Source organism: Bombina bombina, chromosome 1, assembly GCF_027579735.1.
Source record: "Bombina bombina isolate aBomBom1 chromosome 1, aBomBom1.pri, whole genome shotgun sequence".
NCBI classification, from domain to species: Eukaryota; Metazoa; Chordata; class Amphibia; order Anura; family Bombinatoridae; genus Bombina; species Bombina bombina.
The window spans coordinates 337612707-337634986 of NC_069499.1; the positions used below are offsets into that span (position 1 = coordinate 337612707).

The following is a 22280-nucleotide window of genomic DNA, read 5'->3' on the forward strand; positions in this document are numbered from 1 at the left end:
GAGGGTGAATGAAATAGTATCAGAAATACAGAGGGAGAAATGAGGAAAAAACGCTAAAACAGGCAGAAAAAAATGGGGGAAAAGAATGGATAAATAATGAGTAAGACCTAGAAAAAGGTGGAGCACAAAATGACAAAAAAGGGACCACCACAAGCGGAATATAAGGATAGTGAGTTGCAAAACATTTTAAACTATTTGCATATTCATTATTGATGCACTCAAGATTTCTAGCACAATGATTCTGACTTAGAAGAGTCTGCAAATTTATTCTGAAAAAAATACTTTAATACTGACTCAAATGCTTAAACTATTTCAGCCGCCTACGATACCTAAATAGAATGTATACATATTAGTAGATGATTTAACGTAAACATGTATGTATCAGTGCATTATTCTTCATAACATTTTATACTTGAGGCAAAAGTGAATAAGTAAAAATCAGTGCAGTAATTTGAGATGTGCACTACATAGAAGTGGACACATACTAATAAAATATACTGTGTGGTAAACACAGTTCTTATGTATTTCTTTGTCATTCCCTTTAAAGAAAAAGCTCAGGAGAGGCAGGATACAGACAGCCCAGCTGGCCGTGCCTACCTAAGAGGAGGAATTATTCAAATATAGAGGAAGGAATAGGACAGAACAAGTTAGCAGGTTGCATTTGAGTGTGACTGTGTTAGTGACAGGTTCACTGCTAGCACTGCTACATTATACAACGTCCCAGTGCCCTATACGTTTTATCTCACTAGCTGCAGGTCACTATGAGTCTATATAACAACCGTTATGCCACAACCCGTGGATTCAGTAGCCGGTCCCATGGATCATTGTCAGGAAGACCCTCTGTGTTCCGAGCTAGTACAGGATTCCAGCCAGGGCTACAAAGAGCCAGCAGTGGGATGAACCTGACCCGGATGATGCCAGGCTCCAGCACCTTCCTGCTCTCCTCTCTACCCAACCTGGAGATTGACCCCAAATTACACCAGCTCAGAACACAGGAGAAGGAGCAGATAAAAGTTCTCAATAACCAGTTTGTAAATTTTATAGACAAGGTAATGTCGTATAGTATTTTATTATGGTATGTAATACCTTTACTGTAGCTCCCATATGTTTATTGTAGGGCATTGAGCTTTTGTAAAATGCAGAATGGAATTGGTATAAAGTTTTGTTTGTCTCATTTACATGAGTACAACTCTGCTGTTTGCATTTGTCATAAATGTTTCCATTTAGAAAGGAGGTTGCATACCATAACTATTAATTGATAGATTACAAAATGTCTGTATATTGCTCTAATTATGTAGTATGTTATTTTTATTTAACATTTTATATACAAAGCTGTCTTATTTTCTGTTTATTACTTCATGACATCACAGACATATTAAAGGGACAGTCTAGTCAAAATTTAAACTTTCATGATTCAGATAGGTCATGTAATTTTAAACAACTTTGCAATTTACTTTTATCATCAAATTTGTTTTGTTCTCTTGGTATTCTTTGTTGAAAGCAAAATCTAGGTAGGCTCAAATGCTAATTTCCCTTGAAGACTGCTTCTTATCTCAGTGCATTTTGACAGTTTTTCACAGCTAGACAGTGCTAGTTTGTGTGTGTGCGTGATATAGCTAACATTGTGATCGCTCCCCTGGAGTTATTTGAGAGTCAAGACTGATTGGCTTATATGCATGTCTGTCAAAAGAACTAAGAGAAGGGGGCTGTCTGCAGAGGCTTAGATACAATTTAATCACAGAGGTAAAAAGTATATTAATATAACAGTGTTGGATATGTAGAACTGGGGAATGGGTAATAAAGGGATTATCTAAACACTGCCAATTTCTCCAAAGTATTGTTAATATGAAAAGCATGCACTGCATATTGGTCAGTTCCCAAGGAGATATCTCTGTCCTTTGTGGGTATAAGTAAATAGTGCTTTGTGGCTGGTTGGAGACAGATTTATTCATGAGAAGGAATACTGCCCTCTTGTCCAGCTCTAGTAATTTATGGTAAGCTAGTTACCTACTCTAACTACGTGAACATTTGGGGATAGATTACAAGAGGAGCGATATGTATTGCTCCCACTCGTGAATTAACTCTGCTAAACTTCGGCTTTTTAGTGTGTCGGGTACCGAGCGTATTACAAGTTTAAAGTAAACCGCTTTTGCTCACACTCTAACCCGACGCTCGCAAAAAGCCAAATATTGTGATCGCATTGACGTATTCCCCCATAGACTTCATGGAATCGCATATTCCCAAGTGACAGATTTACTTGCGCGTAAACCTGATCGCATATTCCTAAGTGCGCTAACCCGACAAGAAATATGAATATTTCACATTCCAATTTTCTTCCCATAGCAGAATATGTTATATTTATTCATAAATACATATATCTATATCTGGTGGTATTTTGGTACAGTATATATATATATATATATATATATATTATATATACATAATATATATATATATATATATATATATATATACAGTATATATATATCTATTTATATATATATATGATTGTATATAGTTATATATACAGATATATACTGTATATATGAATATCTTTTTTAAATACATTGAGCATATTCTTCTATGTGAAGAACATTGTGAAATATGTACATTAAATACATAGTTTAACACTTTATTAAATATGAATATTGCATAAATATGCTTTTACATGTTTTCATCTACTTGACTGCAAAGGGCTCCAATGCACTGATATATGTGTAAATATATGTATATGTATGTATTTATATATGTGTATATATGTCTGTAAATACAGACACACACATGTAATACATATGTAAACACACATATAAATATATAACACATACATACATATACATATTTAGACATGTAAAGTATATGTATGTAGCTCTATGTTTTGAAGTCCTTTTTTTCTAACACCTGAGACCCCATATCTTTAAGCCCTTATAACTTTTGATTGCAATTTTTTTTTTAAATCATTATTAAACAGTATTATTATTATTAGTATTATTATTCTAACGCTGCGGAATCTGTTGGCGCTCTACAAATAACCGATAATAATAATATTATGAGTGTAACTTTACTGTACAATGTATTTTTGATGTATTTTGTGCAACTTTTTAGTCGAGCATAACAGTAAGCCAGAACTCTAAAGTCGCGCTATCCCGACAAGCATTAAATTAAATTGCACTCGAGCGAACGTGTTTACTTTCAGCTTGTAATACACGCGCTACTTCTGACGCTCGCAAAGAGCCATAATAAACCCCTTTTCGCTTGCGCACAACAATTAGTGCACCATTGTAATCTAACCCTTGGTGTAGCATTAGGTCTAATTTTAGGGGCAGTAAAAAGGAGGTGGAGGAACTGTAGATTTTCTTGGGAGTATTTAGATAACTTACGGCTAGATTTAGAGCTTGGCGGCCAAACCTAACACCTGCAAAAAAGCCGCGTTCAGCTCCTAACGCAGCCCCATTGTTTTCTATGGGGAAACACTTCCTACGTCTGCACCTAACACTCTAACATGTACCCCAAGCCTAAAACACCCCTAACCTTACACTTATTAACCCCTAATCTGCCGCCCCCGCTATCGCTGACACCTGCATATTTTTTTTAACCCCTAATCTGCCGCTCCGTAAACCGCCGCTACCTACATTATCCCTGTGTACCCCTAATCTGCTTCCCCTAACACCGCCGACCCCTATATTATATTTATTAACCCCTAATCTGCCCCCCACAACGTCGCCTCCACCTGCCTACACTTATTAACCCCTAATCTGCCGAGGGGACCGCACCGCTACTATAATAAAGTTATTAACCCCTAATCCGCCTCACTCCCGCCTCAATAACCCTATAATAAATAGTATTAACCCCTAATCTGCCGACCGAATCTCGACGCTACTGTAATAAATGGATTAACCCCTAAAGCTAAGTCTAACCCTAACACTAACACCCCTCTAAGTTAAATATAATTTTTATCTAACTAAATAAATTAACTCTTATTAAATAAATTATTCCTATTTAAAGCTAAATACTTACCTGTAAAATAAACCCTAATATAGCTACAATATAAATTATAATTATATTATAGCTATTTTAGGATTAATATTTATTTTATAGGCAACTTTGTATTTATTTTAACCAGGTACAATAGCTATTAAATAGTTAATAACTATTTAATAGCTAAAATAGTTAAAATAATTACAAAATTACCTGTAAAATAAATCCTAACCTAAGTTACAATTAAACCTAACACTACACTATCAATAAATTAATTAAATACAATACCTACAATTATCTATAATTAAACCTAACACTACACTATCAATAAATTAATTAAATAAAATACCTACAAATAAATACAATTAAATAAACTAACTAAAGTACAAAAAATAAAAAAGAACTAAGTTACAAAAAATAAAAAAATATTTACCAACATTAGAAAAATATTGCAACAATTTTAAACTAATTACACCTACTCTAAGCCCCCTAATAAAATAACAAAGCCCCCCAAAATAAAAAAATGCCCTACCCTATTCTAAAATAAAAAAGTTCAAAGCTCTTTTACCTTACCAGCCCTGATAAGGGCCCTTTGAGCGGCATGCCCCAAAAAATTCAGTTCTTTTGTCTGTAAAAAAAACACATACAATACCCCCCCCAACATTACAACCCACCACCCAGATACCCCTAATCTAACCCAAACCCCCCTTAAATAAACCTAAGGTAGGAATATTCTGATTGGCTGATGGAATCAGCCAATCAGATTCAAGTTCAATCCGATTGGCTGATCCAATCAGCCAATCAGATTGAGCTCGCATTCTATTGGCTGATCGGAACAGCCAATAGAATGCAAGCTCAATCTGATTGGCTGATTGGATCAGCCAATTGGATTGAACTTGAATCTGATTGGCTGATTCCATCAGCCAATCAGAATATTCCTACCTTAATTCCGATTGGCTGATAGAATCCTATCAGCCAATCGGAATTCGAGGGACGCCATCTTGGATGACGTCATTTAAAGGAACTGTCATTCGGCGAGTAGGCGTCGGTTGAAGAGGATGTTCCGCGTCGGCTTGGAAGAAGATGGCTCCGCTCCGGAAGAAAGAAGATTGAAGATGCGGCTTGATAGAAGACTTCATCCCGATGATGGACTTCCGACTTCAGCCCGATGATGGAGTTCTTCAGCCGCCGTTTGGATCCAGACTTCAGCCCGAGGATGGACGTCACTCGTCAGCCCCCCGCTTGGGCTTGGATCAAGACTTCGGACCCTCTTCTGGACAGATCGGGACCCGGTGAGGTGAAGACAAGGTAGGGAGATCTTCAAGGGCTTAGTGTTAGGTTTATTTAAGGGGGGTTTGGGTTAGATTAGGGGTATGTGGGTGGTGGGTTGTAATGTTGGGGGGGGGTATTGTATGTGTTTTTTTACAGGCAAAAGAGCTGAATTCTTTGGGGCATGCCCCGCAAAGGGCCCTTTTCAGGGCTGGTAAGGTAAAAGAGCTTTGAACTTTTTTATTTTAGAATAGGTTAGGGCATTTTTTTATTTTGGGGGGCTTTGTTATTTTATTAGGGGGCTTAGAGTAGGTGTAATTAGTTTAAAATTGTTGTAATATTTTTCTAATGTTTGTAAATATTTTTTTATTTTTTGTAACTTAGTTCTTTTTTATTTTTTTGTACTTTAGTTAGTTTATTTAATTGTATTTATTTGTAGGTATTGTATTTAATTAATTTATTGATAGTGTAGTGTTAGGTTTAATTATAGATAATTGTAGGTATTGTATTTAATTAATTTATTGATAGTGTAGTGTTAGGTTTAATTGTAACTTAGGTTAGGATTTATTTTACAGGTAATTTTGTAATTATTTTAACTATTTTAGCTATTAAATAGTTATTAACTATTTAATAGCTATTGTACCTGGTTAAAATAAATACAAAGTTGCCTGTAAAATAAACATTAATCCTAAAATTGCTACAATATAATTATAATTTATATTGTAGCTATATTAGGGTTTATTTTACAGGTAAGTATTTAGCTTTAAATAGGAATAATTTATTTAATAAGAGTTAATTTATTTCGTTAGAATAAAATTATATTTAACTTAGGGGGGTGTTAGGGTTAGACTTAGCTTTAGGGGTTAAAAAATTTATTAGAGTAGCGGTGAGCTCCGATCGGCAGATTAGGGGTTAATACTTGAAGTTAGGTGTCGGCGATGTTAGGGAGGGCAAATTACGGGTTAATACTATTTATTATAGGGTTATTGAGGCGGGAGTGAGGCGGATTAGGGGTTAATAACTTTATTATAGTAGCGGTGCGGTCCGCTCGGCAGATTAGGGGTTAATAAGTGTAGGCAGGTGGAGGCGACGGTGAGGGGGCAGATTAGGGGTTAATAAATATAATATAGGGGTCGGCGGTGTTAGGGGCAGCAGATTAGGGGTTCATAGGGATAATGTAGGTGGCAGCGGCGTGCGGTCGGCAGATTACAGGTTAAAAAAATTTAATAGAGTGGCGGCGATGTGGGGGGACCTCGGTTTAGGGGTACATAGGTAGTTTATGGGTGTTAGTGTACTTTAGAGCACAGTAGTTAAGAGCTTTATAAACCGGCGTTAGCCCAGAAAGCTCTTAACTACTGACTTTATTCTGCGGCTGGAGTTTTGTCGTTAGATTTCTAACGCTCACTTCAGACACGACTCTAAATACCGGCATTAGAAAGATCCCATTGAAAAGATAGGATACGCAATTGACGTAAGGGGATCTGCGGTATGGAAAAGTCGCGGCTGGAAAGTGAGCGTTAGACCCTTTAATGACTGGCTCCAAATACCAGAGGGCGGTAAAAACCAGCGTTAGGAGCCTCTAACGTTGGTTTTGACGGCTACCGCCCAACTCTAAATCTAGGCCATAGTTTGTGCTTTGAGACTGGGCATATGAACTGCTTTATAACACAATATAGGCAGGCCATAAATTATACCAAAAATTATACCAAATTTCAAATGAGGGAGGTGCGACATATTTAAAGGGACACTGAACCCAAATTTTTTCTTTCGTGATTCAGAGAGAGCATGCAATTTTAAGCAACTTTCTAATTTACTCCTATCATCAATTTTTCTTCGTTCTCTTGCTATCTTTATTTGAAAAAGAAGGCATCTAAGCTTTTTTTTTTTTGGTTCAGACCTCTGGACAGTACTTTTTTATTGGTGGATGAATTTATCCACCAATCATCAAGGACAACCCAGGTAGTTCACCAAAAATGATCCGGCATCTAAACTTACATTCTTGCATTTCAAATAAAGATACCAAGAGAATTAAGAAAATTTGATAATAGGAGTAAATTAGAAAGTTGCTTAAAATGTCATGCTCTATCTGAACCCCAAAAGAAAAAATTTGGGTTCAGTGTCTCTTTAAATATGTCACTTGTAAATAGGAATCTTTCCCCTACCTAGGATGTCAATATTAATCCATAGTAGGGTTTTCTTTCCAAAAATATCACACTCAACTGGGGTTCAGATTGTAGTATTTGCAACCGAACTCAATTTATAAGGGTGTAGCACACTTTATTAGAAGGTGTATAGTCACTTGAACAGCTAGGGTAACTAAAGATTACTAATATAGGCCTAGCATTGCCTAGGAGTGTGTGTTTATTGAACTTTGCATATACCTAATTTAAGGAATAATATTATACGTATGTTTCTTAGTGTCCCTCTAGTGTGACCTGATAAGCTCACGTCAATATTAACTTTCTACTTTATGTAACATATGTTATATTCAAGTATAGGAAAATGATACTTGGTTTTAATCATAGATCACATCATTTACTTTATATCAAATACATCTACAGAATGATACTATATGAGTACTCTATTATCCTTTAAGTTTTAATCACAGATCACATAAGTATCTTTCCTCAGTAACAGTTAGACTTATATCTTGATTGACTTAGTTATTCCAGTATATACGAGGTTAAAATATAAAGTCCAATTGGGCTGTTATACTTGTTGAACTGTATCTTTATACTGTGTTTATACATTAGCAGTTACCATTTAATTTTATTCAGTGTCGATTTTCAACTAGGGACACTTCAGTAAAGAAGTAACTTATTCCTAACGATGAACATTTGGTCTTTGCAGCATATGTGGATTGCAGGTATCACATTATTCCTGCATAGACACACTGTACTCTAAAAGGCAGCTAAATTGTGGCCTGTTACCAGCACTGGTAGTGGTTAAACACCGTTACAAAAAATAGGCTGCCTCCTTTCCTAGAGAAATTAATCAAAGATCGAGTGACATATATGAGTATCAATATTGCTTAGATAATAATTATTCCCCCAGCGTTCTCTAACATCCTCATTTGTGGCACCATTAACTATTATGTTTAACAAACAAAGGGATGCAATCACCAGTTAACTACACAAGCCTAATTTCACTGCGTGTTTTATATATTAATAATACACCCCATTGGTCTAAATATACAAAGGTCAGATTAGCCTCAAAAATTAAAAAATGTTATAACCGCATTATAAGTTTAACCGCCCTGACATGTTTCGCCAGCAATTTGGCTTTTTCAAAAAACTGCCAACCCCTCACATCACAATAAACTTAATTAAACTATTAACCCCTAAACCGCCATCCCCCCACAATGCAATACACCTAAACTATTAACCCCTAAACCACCATCCCCCCAATGCAATAAACCTAATTAAACTATTAACCCCCTAATCCACCACCCCCCCACAACGCAAAGAACTAATCTAATCACTAAGCCTCCTAATCTAACACCCCCTAACTTAACCCCAATTACATTTAAAAAAAAAATAGTAAGTTAAAATTAAAATAAAACATCCTAACATTACATTAAAAAAATAATTCAAGATTCAATTAAAATTAAAAAAAAATCTAAAATTACAAAAAAAAATAAACGAAATGATTCAAAACCTAATCTAATACCCCAATAAAAATAAAAAAGGACCCCCAAAATATACCCCCCCAATCTAACACTAAACTACCAATTGCCCTTAAAAGTACCTTTTGTAGGGCATTGCACCAAAACTCTTTTACCTAAAAAATACAAATTAACCCCTAACAGTAAACCCCCAAAAATAAAAAAACCTAACACTAAAAAAACCTATGCTACCCATTGCCTCTAAAGGGGCATTTGTATGGACATTGCCCTTAAAAGGGCAATCAGCTCTTTTGCAACCCATTAAAATAAAAAAGCCCTAAAAAAAATCCACCCCAAAAATTTAAAATACAACCTAAGTCTAACCCTGAAATAGGTATTCACCATTCCTGAAGTCCAGCGGTGAAAGTCTTCTTCCAGCGCGGGGACCTCTTCTATCTTCATCCTGAGCGAAAGCAGAATGAAGCGGAGGTGGCCGCGGAGCAGAAACGGTGGCCGTGGAGACATCCAGCACAGAGGATTCGCTTGCAAGGTACCCATTTATATTTGGGGTACTTTGCATTCCTATTGGCCGAAACATTTAAATCAGCCAATAGAAATCCTATTGGCTGTTCAAATCAATGCCCATACAAATGCCCCATTAGGGGCAATGGGTAGCTTAGGTTTTTTTAGTGTTAGTTTTTTTTTATTTTGGGGGGTTAGGTGGGTTGAGGGGTTTACTGTTAGGGATTCATTTGTATATTTTAGGTAAAAGAGCTGTTCGCTTTAGGGCAATGCCCTACAAAAGGCCCTTTTAAGGGCTATTGGTAGTTTAGTGTTAGATTAGGAGTTGTTTTTATTTGGGGGGGCTTTTTTATTTTATAGGGGTATTAGATTAGGTTTTGTAATTTTAGATTTTTTTATTTTAATTGAATCTTAGTTTTTCTTATGTATTGTTAGGATGTTTTATTTTAATTTTAACAGTATTTTTTTATGTAATTGGGGTTAATTTAGGGGTGTTAGGTTAGTTCTTTGTGTTGTGGGGGGTTGGCGGTTTAGGGTTTAATAGGTTAGTTAGGTAGATTGCGTTGTAGGGGTTGGCAGATAAGGGGTTAATAGTGTAATTAGATACTTTGCAATGTGGGGGGATCGCGGATTAGGGGTTGATAGTGTTAATAGGTATATTGCGTGGTGGGGGTTGGTGGATTAGGGGTTAATAGTGAAATTAGCTACTTTGCGATGTGGGGGGATGGCGGTTTAGGAGTTAATCAATTTTATTATTAGTTGCGAAGTGGGGGGATGGCAGATTAGGGGTTTTGACGTGTCGGTTTATTTTTGGGAAGCGGGTTAGACTTTTACGGGCGATGTAACATTTTTTTATTTTAAACGTATGCGCCGGCAAATCATAAACTGCCGTAAGTCACTGGTGACTCTAGAAATGTGTATTTGCGCACATTTCTGAACATCGCCAGTTTCTCCGACTTACAGCAGTTTATGATCTGACGGCGCCATATATGTGATTCACCCGAAGTGCAAGGTGAATTTATGGGTGACGCTGGCTTCAGCAGTTGTGCTGAAGCCTGCACCGCATATGTAATCTCACCCCAGATGTGTTCAGCTAGCTTCCAGCAGTGCACTGCTGCACAGAATATGACTTAAAGGGACACTAAACCCAAAAATTTTCTTTCATGATTCAGAAAGAGAATACACATTTAAACAACAATCCAATTTACTTTTATTGTTTATTTTGCTTAATTTTTTAGATATCCTTAGGTGAAGAAAAAGCAATGCACATGGGTGAGCCAATCACATGAGGCTTCTAAGTGCAGCAACCAATCAGCAGCTACTGAGCCTATCTAGATATACTTTTCAGCAAAGAATATCAAGAGAATAAAACAAATTAGATAATAGAACTAAATTAGAAAGTTGTTTAAAATTGCACACTTTTTCTATATCATGAAATAAAAAAAAATTGTTTTCATGTCCCTTTAAGCTATGTGTTTAATCCGTTTGCATGGTTTAAACACAGTTATATGCAAGCAACGGTGCAATAATACATGTGCTAACATGTATTAGAGCAAGGGTTAAATGATTAACTCTTCAGGATATATATAGCAGGACACCACAAACAGCACTAGTTTATATAGCTGTTACATGTTACACAGACTGAAATTAAACAGATATTACCAGAGTATGTTTAACCTGCTTACTGCTGTGTTGGGCCTGCTGTAATGGAAAACAATATATTTGTTTTTATGTTTTACTTGTGCTAAAACACTACTGAAAGTTTGACAAGCTGGTGGCATTTTATGGGTTAAATGGTCATTTTAGATCTTTGCTGCAGTAATGATTGTTGGCAGGGGGTTTAGAGACCCAAAAATGCCCCAGTAAATCTGTTTTTTGTATATTCTGTACATTTTCAGTCCCAGCACATGAAGAGCCTGATGGGTTTAACCCCTGCTAAGTAAAGCCTCAGTGTATAAATGGGGGAAATGTTCCAAATTGTGCAACACTACTGAGATGCCTTGCTACCTCACACATTGCATTGTACCCTCCATGGTATAATATATCTCATTGCTCCCCCTTACCTGACAACTGTCTTATCACTGCTAAACTGCATAACTGAAGATCACAGATAAAGTTTCAGAAACTTATACAGTAAGTAAGCAATGAGTAATAACAGAGTAAAATCAATAGCCACAGCGACCTCTCTGGTGGGAGTGCTGTACAGCACACAACATTATTAAAGGGACATTCTGGTCAAAATTGAAATGCACATAGATGAATTACATCTTTAAATAGAAGCATATTTGCACTGTACATGTATTGGCAAAAATACTTTTAGTAAAAGTTATTAGTGTTTTAGTGTTAGCATTTTACACTGCACGTGCATGTGAAGCATAGCTAGATATTCTCAGTGCACCTGCATTATTAATACTACTGCTGCTAAGAGCTCAAGTGGAACTTGTATCATGTCAGCAATTAAAAAGTTGAGACATTACCTGATGGTACAAGCAGCTTAGTCTATCTGAGCAAGTGCTGTATTTAAAATCCTGGTGCACGGTGCTTACTTAAAGGGCCATTATAGTCATTTTTTATCAAAGGCTTAACAAACAGTTGATGTTTTACCAATATACATCTATTAAATGTAATTTATTGTTTTAAAGCTATTTTTCAAACACATTTATATTGTTTCCACTGCCCATGAAAAGTGGCGATTTAGCTTCCAATTAGCCAGTGAGTCGGTCTACCGACATGTAAATCGGAACCTGCGCAATCCAGCATTTCCTTAATTCTTCACAGTTTATGCAAAGAAGAGCAGGCTGCCAAATGACAATCAAAAACCGATGCAGCCCCTCTGCACGTGTTCACGTACTATGGCAACCTTTGAAGCGTGCTGACACGCTAGCAGAAATCATGTAAACGTTGCTAAGAGCAACCATTTAATCTGCTAGCGTGTCAGCTGGTGTTCTGTCGAGAACTCCAATTCGTCAAAAACTCCAATCTGATGTCACTTCCGGTGACTCTTTTATTTTAATATGTTTTGCCTCTGTCAGGGGGGCCACCGCAGACCCTTTGGCATACACCCCAAGTAAACCCCCTTGAACTCCCAGGCGGAGGCAAAATAGATAGTGAAGATAGGCGATTACAGGGCCTATCTGATTGGTTGTGAATCCTGTCACTCACAGGACACGGACCAATCAGATGTATAGAAATACCGGAAGTGACGTCAGATTGGAGTTTTCGACAGATTGGAGTTCTTGACAGAACACTGGCGGTCACTGACTTCATCTTTCAGCCTGCTCCCGTGCACGCTCCCATGTCTGATCAACAAGCCAATGTTGATTGGGCATGGGGAAAGGAGAATAAAAAAAACGCCCATTTCTGGGGGGGGGGGTTGGATCAGTTTATTGAGGGACTATTTTTCATACTTTAGAGTTTGTTTCTTAATATAAAAAAATACTTGTTTCGTTTTTTAAAAAACATGTGATTGTAATAAAACAACAAAAGGGAGTCAAATATATGTAAAATATAATCGTTTATTATGGACCTTTAAATAAACATATATATATATATATATATATATATATATATATATATATATATATATATATCAATGTAAATTGTGGTTACACTCTCATCGTAGGTCATCAACTGCCAGGGTGCTATCCCAAATTTCAAATACAGTTCTCATATAAAGATGTCCAGTGAGTGCTTTATATGAGAACTGTATATATATTTTATATATATATATATATATATATATATATATATATATATATACTGTATATATATATATATATATATATACTGTAGATGTCCAGTGAGTGCTTTATATGAGAACTGTATATATATTTTATATATATATATATATATATATATATATACTGTATATATATATATATATATATATACTGTATATATATATATATATATATATATATATATATATATATATATATATATATATACAGGTATATGTGCATTGGAGCCCTTTGCAGTGTTATACTGTGTTTGTATTTTAAGTATTTCACATTCAAATGTTCTGCACATAGCAGAATATATTCCTATATATATCTGTATATATATATATATATATATATATATATATATATATATAAACATGTATATATATATATATATATATATATATATATATATACTGTATATATATATATATAATGTACCAAAATACCGTCCGATACATGTAGAAATATGTATTCATTAACCCTTTGAGTGCTAAGCACTTTCCCACCTGGGTGCTAAGATTTTTTAAGTTTTTTTTTCAATTTTTTTGAAAAAACATTTTTAACTATTTTTTTTCTTTCAGATCCCCAATACTTACACTATTGGAAAGGTTAGGCGATTACCTTTCCAACACTGGGTCTAGGGGCAGGGCCGGTGCTAGACTATTTTGCGCCCTAGGCAAGACCAGCTACTTGCGCCCCCCCCAAAAAAAAATGTCTGAAGTAAATAATTTTTTTTTTTTTTTTTTTTATTTTTTTTTTATTTTTCAATTAGCTTTATTGGTGATAAAGAGGAAAGTGATAACAAATCTTGGAGTCGCAGCTCCCCAAACAGTTTTAACAAAGTTCCTTTTCTCAATAATACATACATTCAAATGGAAGAGCTGATTTGTTATTGTGGATTCTTCAAATCTAAATGAACTTAATCAACATGTTATTAAAGAACTAGACAACAATTATCATGCAGTACATCAGTCCTCTGATCCGATGCATTGTTTAGTCATCTTCCAATTATGGTTTAGCAATTATTTTAAAACATGTTTAGTTAGATAAATAAGTGAATAGTAATGGTATCGTGATTAGCAGCATCCCCGGTGGTCCTAATGCGTGTGTGACATCCCGGTTTCTGCTATGCGCCCTACCCTGTTTCATGAAGTATTTAATGATCGCCTCTATGCGCATTCCATCTCATAGTCATATATTCAAATTGCACCAGATTGTTGGTGCAGAGAAAGTGGTATCGCTCCAGTGTAAGTGTGTTGTCTACCTGGCGTTTCCATGCAGAGATATCTGGTGTGTCTGTGGTCTTCCACTTCTGTGGGATCAGCATCTTGGCGCTGTTTAACATTATGTGAAGCAATGACTGCTTAGACTCATCTTTGATGTTTGGGAGTTTATGGAGTAGCAGAATATATGGCTCAGTTGGTATTTGTGTGTGTAATGTTTTGTTAATGTGTGCGATTACATCGTTCCAAAAAGTGCCCAGTCTATCACACTGCCACCATATGTGCAGCATGTCTGCGCAAGCGCCACATCCCCTCCAACAGTATTTGCTGGCATTCTTATATATCTTCTGTAGTCGCTGTGGGGTGAGATACCAGCGAGACAGAAATTTAAAATTCATTTCTTGCATTTTAGCAGAAGATGACGCTTTTTTGTTTAGTGTAAAGATCTGTGACCATTCTTTGGGTGTTATATCTATACCTAGTTCTGAGGCCCATTTATGGCAGTAGGATGGGAGGTTGTCTTGGTTCGTGTCTGGTAGGCATCCATATAGAGTGGAAATCGTGTGACGTGGGTCATGTGGTGAAACACAGAGGTTCTCAAAGGGTGTGAGGGACCGTGATATGTTGTTTTTCAGCTTGTGTGTGCTTAGGTAGTGTGTTAGTTGTGCATGTGTGTACCAAGTGAATTGGGTGTCAGGTATGGCATCTGCTATTTCTTGTGATGTGAGAAGTCTACCTCGTTGTATGATGCAACTCATTATCCTATTTCTTAGTTGTGGGGGGGAAGCTCCCTCGGCTCTGCAATGTGGAACAAAGGGAAGTTCAGGATTATTGAAGAGTGGAGTTAGGGGTGCAGGTTTTGTAGTAATATGGGTGCTAGTGTTGACTGTTGCGTCCCATTGTGCAAAGACCTCAGACAGCAGTGGGTACCTTCTTATTATTTCTGGTCTGTGCGAGGGCTGTAGCCATGCCAGCCCTCCCACATTGTCTGTCCCTAGAATTTCCCTGTCTACCTGGATCCATTGTTTATTTGGTGAATTGTGGCTCCAGTCAATTATTCTGTGAAAGAATGTTGCCTGCCTATATTGGGAAATGTGTGGGAGACCTAGTCCTCCTCTATCTCTTGAGCGGTAGAGTGTTTTTTTAGGGACCCTGGGTTTGATACCATTCCATATGAATGATTCGATGTTGCCTTGTATTTGTCTGAGGAATTCTTTTGGTAGTGTAATAGGTAGTGTTTGCAGGACATATAGTATGCGGGGCAGGATATTCATTTTCACCGTATGGATTCTCCCAATCCATGACAATTGCTTACCCCTCCAATTGGACATATCTCTTGTTATGTTCCTAAGCATCAATTTGTAATTGGCCATGTATAGGTCTTGGAAGTTTTTGGTGATGAGTATTCCTAGGTATTTAATTTGGGACTGCTGTAATTGGAGAGGACAATTGGCCATAAATTTGGCCATGTCCTGAGTAGGGATATTAACATTTAAGATTTCCGATTTGGCTATGTTTAGGTGAAAATTGGAGACGGCGCCATATTCTTTGAATACGTGCAACAATTCAGGCAACGATGTTTCCAGATTGGTCAAGGTAAGCAGTATATCGTCTGCGTACATAGCAAGTTTGTACTCTGTCTTAATCGTGTGTACGCCTCTGATTTTGGGGTCAGATCTAATCCTACTAGCTAAGGCCTCAATAGAAAGGGCGAGCAGTATGGGTGACAAAGGGCACCCTTGTCTCGTGCCGTTTCTGATTTGAAAGGAATCAGAGAGGACGGAGTTGGTTCTTACCTTCGCTGTGGGGTTAGTATAGAGGGAGAAAACTCTTCCCAGGTAACCCTCGCCTATGTTCATTGCGGACAGGGTAGCCCTGAGAAAGTCCCAGTCCACCCTGTCAAAGGCCTTTTCGGCATCTGTGGATATGAGGGCCATTTCCTGGTTTGTGTTTTTTGCGAGCGCCATAAGCTGTAAAATTTTTAGCGTGTTATCCCTGGCCTCCCTTCCTGGGATAAAGCCAACCTGGTCTGGCGTAATAAGGTGTGGTAGAAGAAGGTTTAACCTGTTGGCCAATATTCTCGCTAAGATCTTAATGTCTGTGTTAAGGAGGGATATAGGCCTGAAGTTTGCAGGTGTGTCGTGGGGCTTACCCGGCTTAGGCAATACGGTAATATGGGCTTCTAGCATGGAATTGGGCAAGACCCCCCCTGATCAGTCATGTTAAACAGTTTTTCAAGTTTTGGACCGAGGATATCCACAAATTTTTTGTAATATTTGGTACTAAAACCATCTGGGCCTGGGCTCTTACCGGAGGGGAGATCCTTTATCGCTTTTTTAATTTCTGTTACGCTAATGGGTTGATCAAGGGCTGAAGACTGTTCCTCATTTAGCTTGGGTAGAGTGACACTGCTTAAATATTTGGCTATGGCCTCTCTCTTGTGTACTGCGGGTATGTCCTTAGACTCTGTTTCTGTAATGTTATATAGTGCCGAGTAGTATGAGCGGAATGTATCAGCTATTGATTTACTGTCGTGTTGGGCCTGTCCTGATTTGTTTTTGATGGATCTAATGTGTGTTTTAATTTGTCTGTGTTTGAGTGATCTAGCTAGCAATTTGCCAGCTTTGTTCCCTTGGTCATAGAATCTCTGCTGCATAGTTAGTGCTTTCTTTTGTTGTTCTTGGTCTAGAAATGTGTTTAGATCTTTTCTAGTTTGGTTAAGGCTGTTAGTCAGTTCTGCATTGCGAGGGTCTTTTTTATGGTTTTGTTCTTTCTGAGAGAGCTCATGTAGGAGGGATCTGTATTTATTTCTACTTTGTTACATCATTTGAGCTTTGAATTTTAGTAACTCTCCTCTTACCACACATTTGTGTGCCTCCCATATAGTGGACCATGACATGTCGGGGGTGGTGTTAATTTCAAAATAATCAGCTAAAGTTTTCTCTATTTTAGGCGCCAGAAGAGGGTGTTCTAGTAAGCTATCGTCTAGCCTCCAAATGAAGGGTGTTATGGGGCTATTGGGCCACTCTAGACGGCAGAGAACTGGTGCATGGTCTGACCACGTCTTGGTCAAGATAGATATTTCCTTGATGGTAGTGAGCCCAATGGAGTCTGTAAGAATGTAGTCTATTCTTGAGTATACGCTGTGGGGGTGTGAGTAAAAGGTGTAGTCCCTGTTGGCTGGGTGAAAAATACGCCAGGTGTCATGTAAGGCTAGTGACCGTATTTGATTGTTAATGCCTTTAATATCTTTTTTCGGGACATTAGTGCAGCCGGTTGAGGTGTCTAGGATTGGGTCGAGAGGAGTATTAAAATCACCTCCCGCTATTAGTATGCCTTTCGTATGCTCAAGGATTTTGTTTGAGAGCCTGCGCATAAAGACTAGCTGTTGTTTGTTGGGAAAGTACACATTGACCAAGGTAATTGGTCGTCCGTGCAACAACCCCGTGAGAATGAGAATTCTGCCCTCTGTATCTTTTTCTATGTGTAGAAGTTCCAAGGGAACATCATTACGTATCAGAATGCCTACACCATTCTTTTTTGAGGGGCCAGAGGAAAAGTAAGCTGTGGTGTATTTTGTGTGAAACCATTTTGGTTCATGACCTCTTTTAAAATGTGTCTCCTGTATTAGAATGATTGCTGCTTTTTGTTTATGCAAGTCATTTAGTATTATGGAGCGTTTGTGAGGGGTATTGAACCCTTTTACATTGGCTGTTACGATGTTGATAGAGTGGGCTATTAGGGTATTGGGCATCTTGGGGTATGTGGGACTATATCTTGTAGTATGTGTGGTAGTGTATGCAAGATAGTTAGTTCTGTGGAAGCTTTTAAGACTTTCTTGTCTAGTGTGGTATGGGTGGTTGGGCAGTGGGCGAGCGGAACACTGTGTGGGATATGTGTCTTGAGTAGGTAGAGTGTACCACCGGGGATGTGCGACAGCTGGAAATATTGGCAATTAACAATATGCTAAGAATATGTCTAACAACAAATATCTAAGAAGCAAGTTCAGCTATAACAAAATTCAAAATAGTCTGTTCTGTACAAAAACAATTCTAGGGAGGATAGAGTCCTTTCTCCTCCTCCGCGGCCACCTTATAAAGTATAAGTTAAGTGTTATTGAGTAAGTGATGGTTCCGTGTCCGTCTGTGCTTTGGGCTTATGAGATGTATAAACAGCTGTGGGTGCTATTATCTATGGCTGGTCAGTGGATAATTATTGTTTCTGCATGGCGTAATAAGTCTGTATCTTTCAGTACTTAGCTGTGTGTACCTCTTAGTGACCTCTATAGTGTGGTGCGTGACCATATCCTGGTAAGTGTAGAGTCTTATGATGTGTGTAAGTAAATTATGATCGTATCAAAGTGGCGGTGTAACTAAACATTGTACTTAAACAGAGTCATGAATGTCTTATCCAAACAGCAGTAATACATTACAACTTCAATAATGCAGAAAAATTTAACTGTTATACTTATCTATCTGCTACAGCGGGTTAACAACTGCAAGGGTCCCAAGTCCTTAGAAGTATGTCCAAGGGATTGTCAGTTACACCCCCAAGAAAGAGCTGTTTGTTTTCTGAGAAAGGTCCAATTGCTCTGATGATGTTCTATCTTTTCTTGGTAGTGAAGGTTCACAAGGCTTTGTGGTTGGTATCTGTAGGGCGTCACAGAAGGTTGGGAGGTCATCTATGTTACGGAAAGTCACTGTTGTGTCTCCTCTTGAAGCTGTTATACTTACAGGGAAGCCCCATCTGTAAGGGATTTTTTGAGCTCTTAGGAGGGATGTGAGAAACTGCAAGTCTCTCCTTTTTTGTAATGTTGTGGGGCTAAGGTCCTGGAAGATTTGGATTTGAATGCCAGCGTGCATAACTTGCCTCTTCTGCCTTGCATGCCTCAGGATCTCATCTTTGTCCACATAATTCAAAAATTTTACTATTATGTCCCTTGGTGGGGCTTTAGGGGATGGTTTTGCCCTCAGGGCCCTATGTGCCCTTTCCAGGATGACAGCTGGGGAGTCTCCGGTGCCCTTTATGGTTCGGAAAAGGTCTTGTAGATAGCCCTGTAGTGCTCCAGGTTGTACAGACTCAGGTGTGCCCCTTATTCTTAAGTTATTTCTGCGGCCCCTATTGTCTAGGTCTTCAATTTTTTCCATTAGATTATTAATGGTTTCTTCCTGGTTGTAAGTTAGCTGTGAAAGATGTTGGACGTCTTGTGTGGTGGTATTGTGGCTCTCTTCTAATACAGAAATCCGTCGGTCTGCTTTTTTGATATCTTTTCTCATTTCGCTGAACATCTCTTTCATATCCGCCATGGCAGAGCGTATGTCGTCTTTAGTGGCTAGGAGTTTGAGATCTTCTTTAGTAATTTCCAATGGAGGGGTTGGTTCTGAATCTGATGGCGTTGGTGTCAGAGCCATTGTTTGGGGGGCTGACAGAGGCAGGGGAGCAGGGGGGTTCATAACTTCTGTATGTGGGTTATCTACCTGCTTGAGATAATGGTTGATTGGTTTAGATTTAGCGGGTGTGTCCGATTTTTGCTGCTTTTTGGCTGGCATGCCCTCATGGGTAAGAAACAAAGCTTGTTTTTTAACGTGCGTGCAGTGTAGAGTTCAGGAGGGCATTAACCCTGGTTGGGCCTTCTGGATGCTTTCTCCCTTGTTATTGGGCTTGGTCTGACCCACGTGTACTATTAGTGGAGACTTCTGTGTTGGTCCCTTGTCTCAGTAACGTGGCTTATTAATGCCCTATGATCTGTAAAGTCTTTCAGCTTAAATCTGTGCTTATGAATGACTCTGCAGGACTTTTGTTGTGTTGTGTATAGGAGCACTGCAGCTCAGCTCCTTGATAAGCGTTATCTAATGACAGAACCGTTATGTGCAGGCAGACAGGCAATGTGATTTTTGGGCTCAGGACGCTAGCCTGCTTTACTGTGTGTCCCTGCGCAGCGGTTGTTTCTTGTCCTATGCGCCCGCTACTGCACTGCCCACGTGGCTTAAGTAAGATATAGAAAAAGTGGAAAAGAAAGCCTGTCGGTCTCCCTAGAAGGGAGAGCTAACTGTTCGTTGGTTAGGCGTGCCCCTTATCCTCTCCCCGTGCCCTTGATGTTATGGGTTAGTGTTTTTAGGCTTAAACGCACTGCCCGGTGTTACCTCCAGTAGCCGTATTAGATTTGTATTTGCGGCTTCTCACCCGTGTGGCGGCCCGGTAGTGCGTAGTCGCTGTCGCTGTGATTAATGTTGCCTGCTTTCACGTTGGTGCTGATGGATGCCGCAGGTAGTAGCCCGCTAGCCAGGTGTTTCGTGTGTGTATGGGACACTTCATCAGTCACTTATTCTGCTGTGGTGGCTGCATTGGAGGAGTTCGACTCCGGAGCTAATTCAGTGTGCAGCCATTACACAGTGCGGCCAAGCCCCGCCTCCTGAAGTAAATAATTTTTATGTTGAATTAATCATTTTATAGTGGAATCTAGACCCCCTCAAACACACACTCACATACAGACAGATTCACTCAAACACAGACAGACAGATTTACTCAAATACAGACACAGATTTATAGATACACACAGACTCTCTCACACACACAGATACACACAGACCACCTCAAACAAACACTCACATACAGACAGATTCACTCACACACACAGACTCACATACAGACAGATTCACTCAAACACACACACACACACTCACATACAGACAGATTCACTCAAACACACACAGGCAGACAGATTCGCTCAAATACACTCACAGATTTATAGATACACACAGACTCTCACACACACAGATACAGACAGACCACCTCAAACACACACTCACATACAGACAGATTCACTCAAACACACACACACACTCATATACAGACAGCTTTTCTCAAACACACACAAAAGTAAAAGTCAACTTGATATAGATTCACAATAATAGACAGTAACTGCATTTATAGATGTGCAAAGTTTTTTACTAGCTCTAACAATAAGCAAAGTATTTAAACATGAAGCATTCCCCACGCACATACATGGCCTGGAAAATATTGCTCCAAATTTAATCTACAAGTGGATCCTCCCTATAGGCCACATACGCTGTGTGACACACATCCTATGGTCCGTGTGCATCTGTAAACACAGTACACAGCAGGCACTCATGTATGCACACAATTTGGGATTATATAGAATATAGAATATTATTATATTTATACAACTAGGTTATAATATGAAATTAATTTACTAGGACTGGCCCTAGTTCGACTTAGTTTGGGGAAAATGCTCTAACACTAACTTTTATATTTTCTATATCAGGCTTTTGAATCTTGATGCCTGATTGCCTGTGACACACATACCGTGTGCATGCCTGACTCATGATGGCTAATTGGCTACATATATTAAAGGATCCATGATCCATTTATCCCAAAACAAAATGTATAGACTGAGGCTGAGCAAAAAGAAAACTAAATTACATCACTGGTGAAAGTGATGTTTTTGCTCACCAGACACACCAAGTTGCCACCGGCAGTCCGTCACCAGCCTAGCCTCACTGCTGCTGCTTCAGCATTCTTGCCTGCCTCCCTGCCTCAGCTCGCTGCTTCCCGGCCTCAGCTCGCTGCTTCCCGCTCTCAGCTCTTCTTACTGCGCATGCAGCTGCTGCTGGGACTTTGAGTGGGAGGAAGTGATGACGAGTGTCAGGGCAGGGAGCGTTGCGCTGAGCGGGAGATCACTGCGTCATCACGTGAGGCCGGCCGGATCAATCTATCATTAGCAGCCATCAGCCAGCCAGCATGCTGCACTTGTCAGTCTCTACAACATACAGCGACCGTAAGACTTAAGTTGATGCTCAGTCTCACGGCCGCTGTATGCAAGTACTGTCCCCTGCTCAGTCGCACTGTGCTAATTTTGCACTAAATCATAGAGGCCCAGTGGCTGACTCACAGGGAAGACTAATGTCTCTCCATCAAGCACTTAGGCAACTGTTGCACTGG

The 22280-nt window shown here is 38.6% G+C and overlaps 1 protein-coding gene across 1 annotated transcript in view; it reads left to right on the forward strand.

Annotated features, from left to right (window-relative positions):
• Nucleotides 1-22280, forward strand: part of LOC128645268 (keratin, type II cytoskeletal 8) — a 98608-nt gene continuing 76328 nt past the window's right edge. Inside the window, exon 1 of the mRNA XM_053698122.1 lies at nucleotides 1-1049. Coding sequence (XP_053554097.1) covers nucleotides 762-1049 — 288 coding nt within the window. The 5' untranslated portion in view covers nucleotides 1-761. The remainder of the gene's footprint in view (nucleotides 1050-22280) is intronic.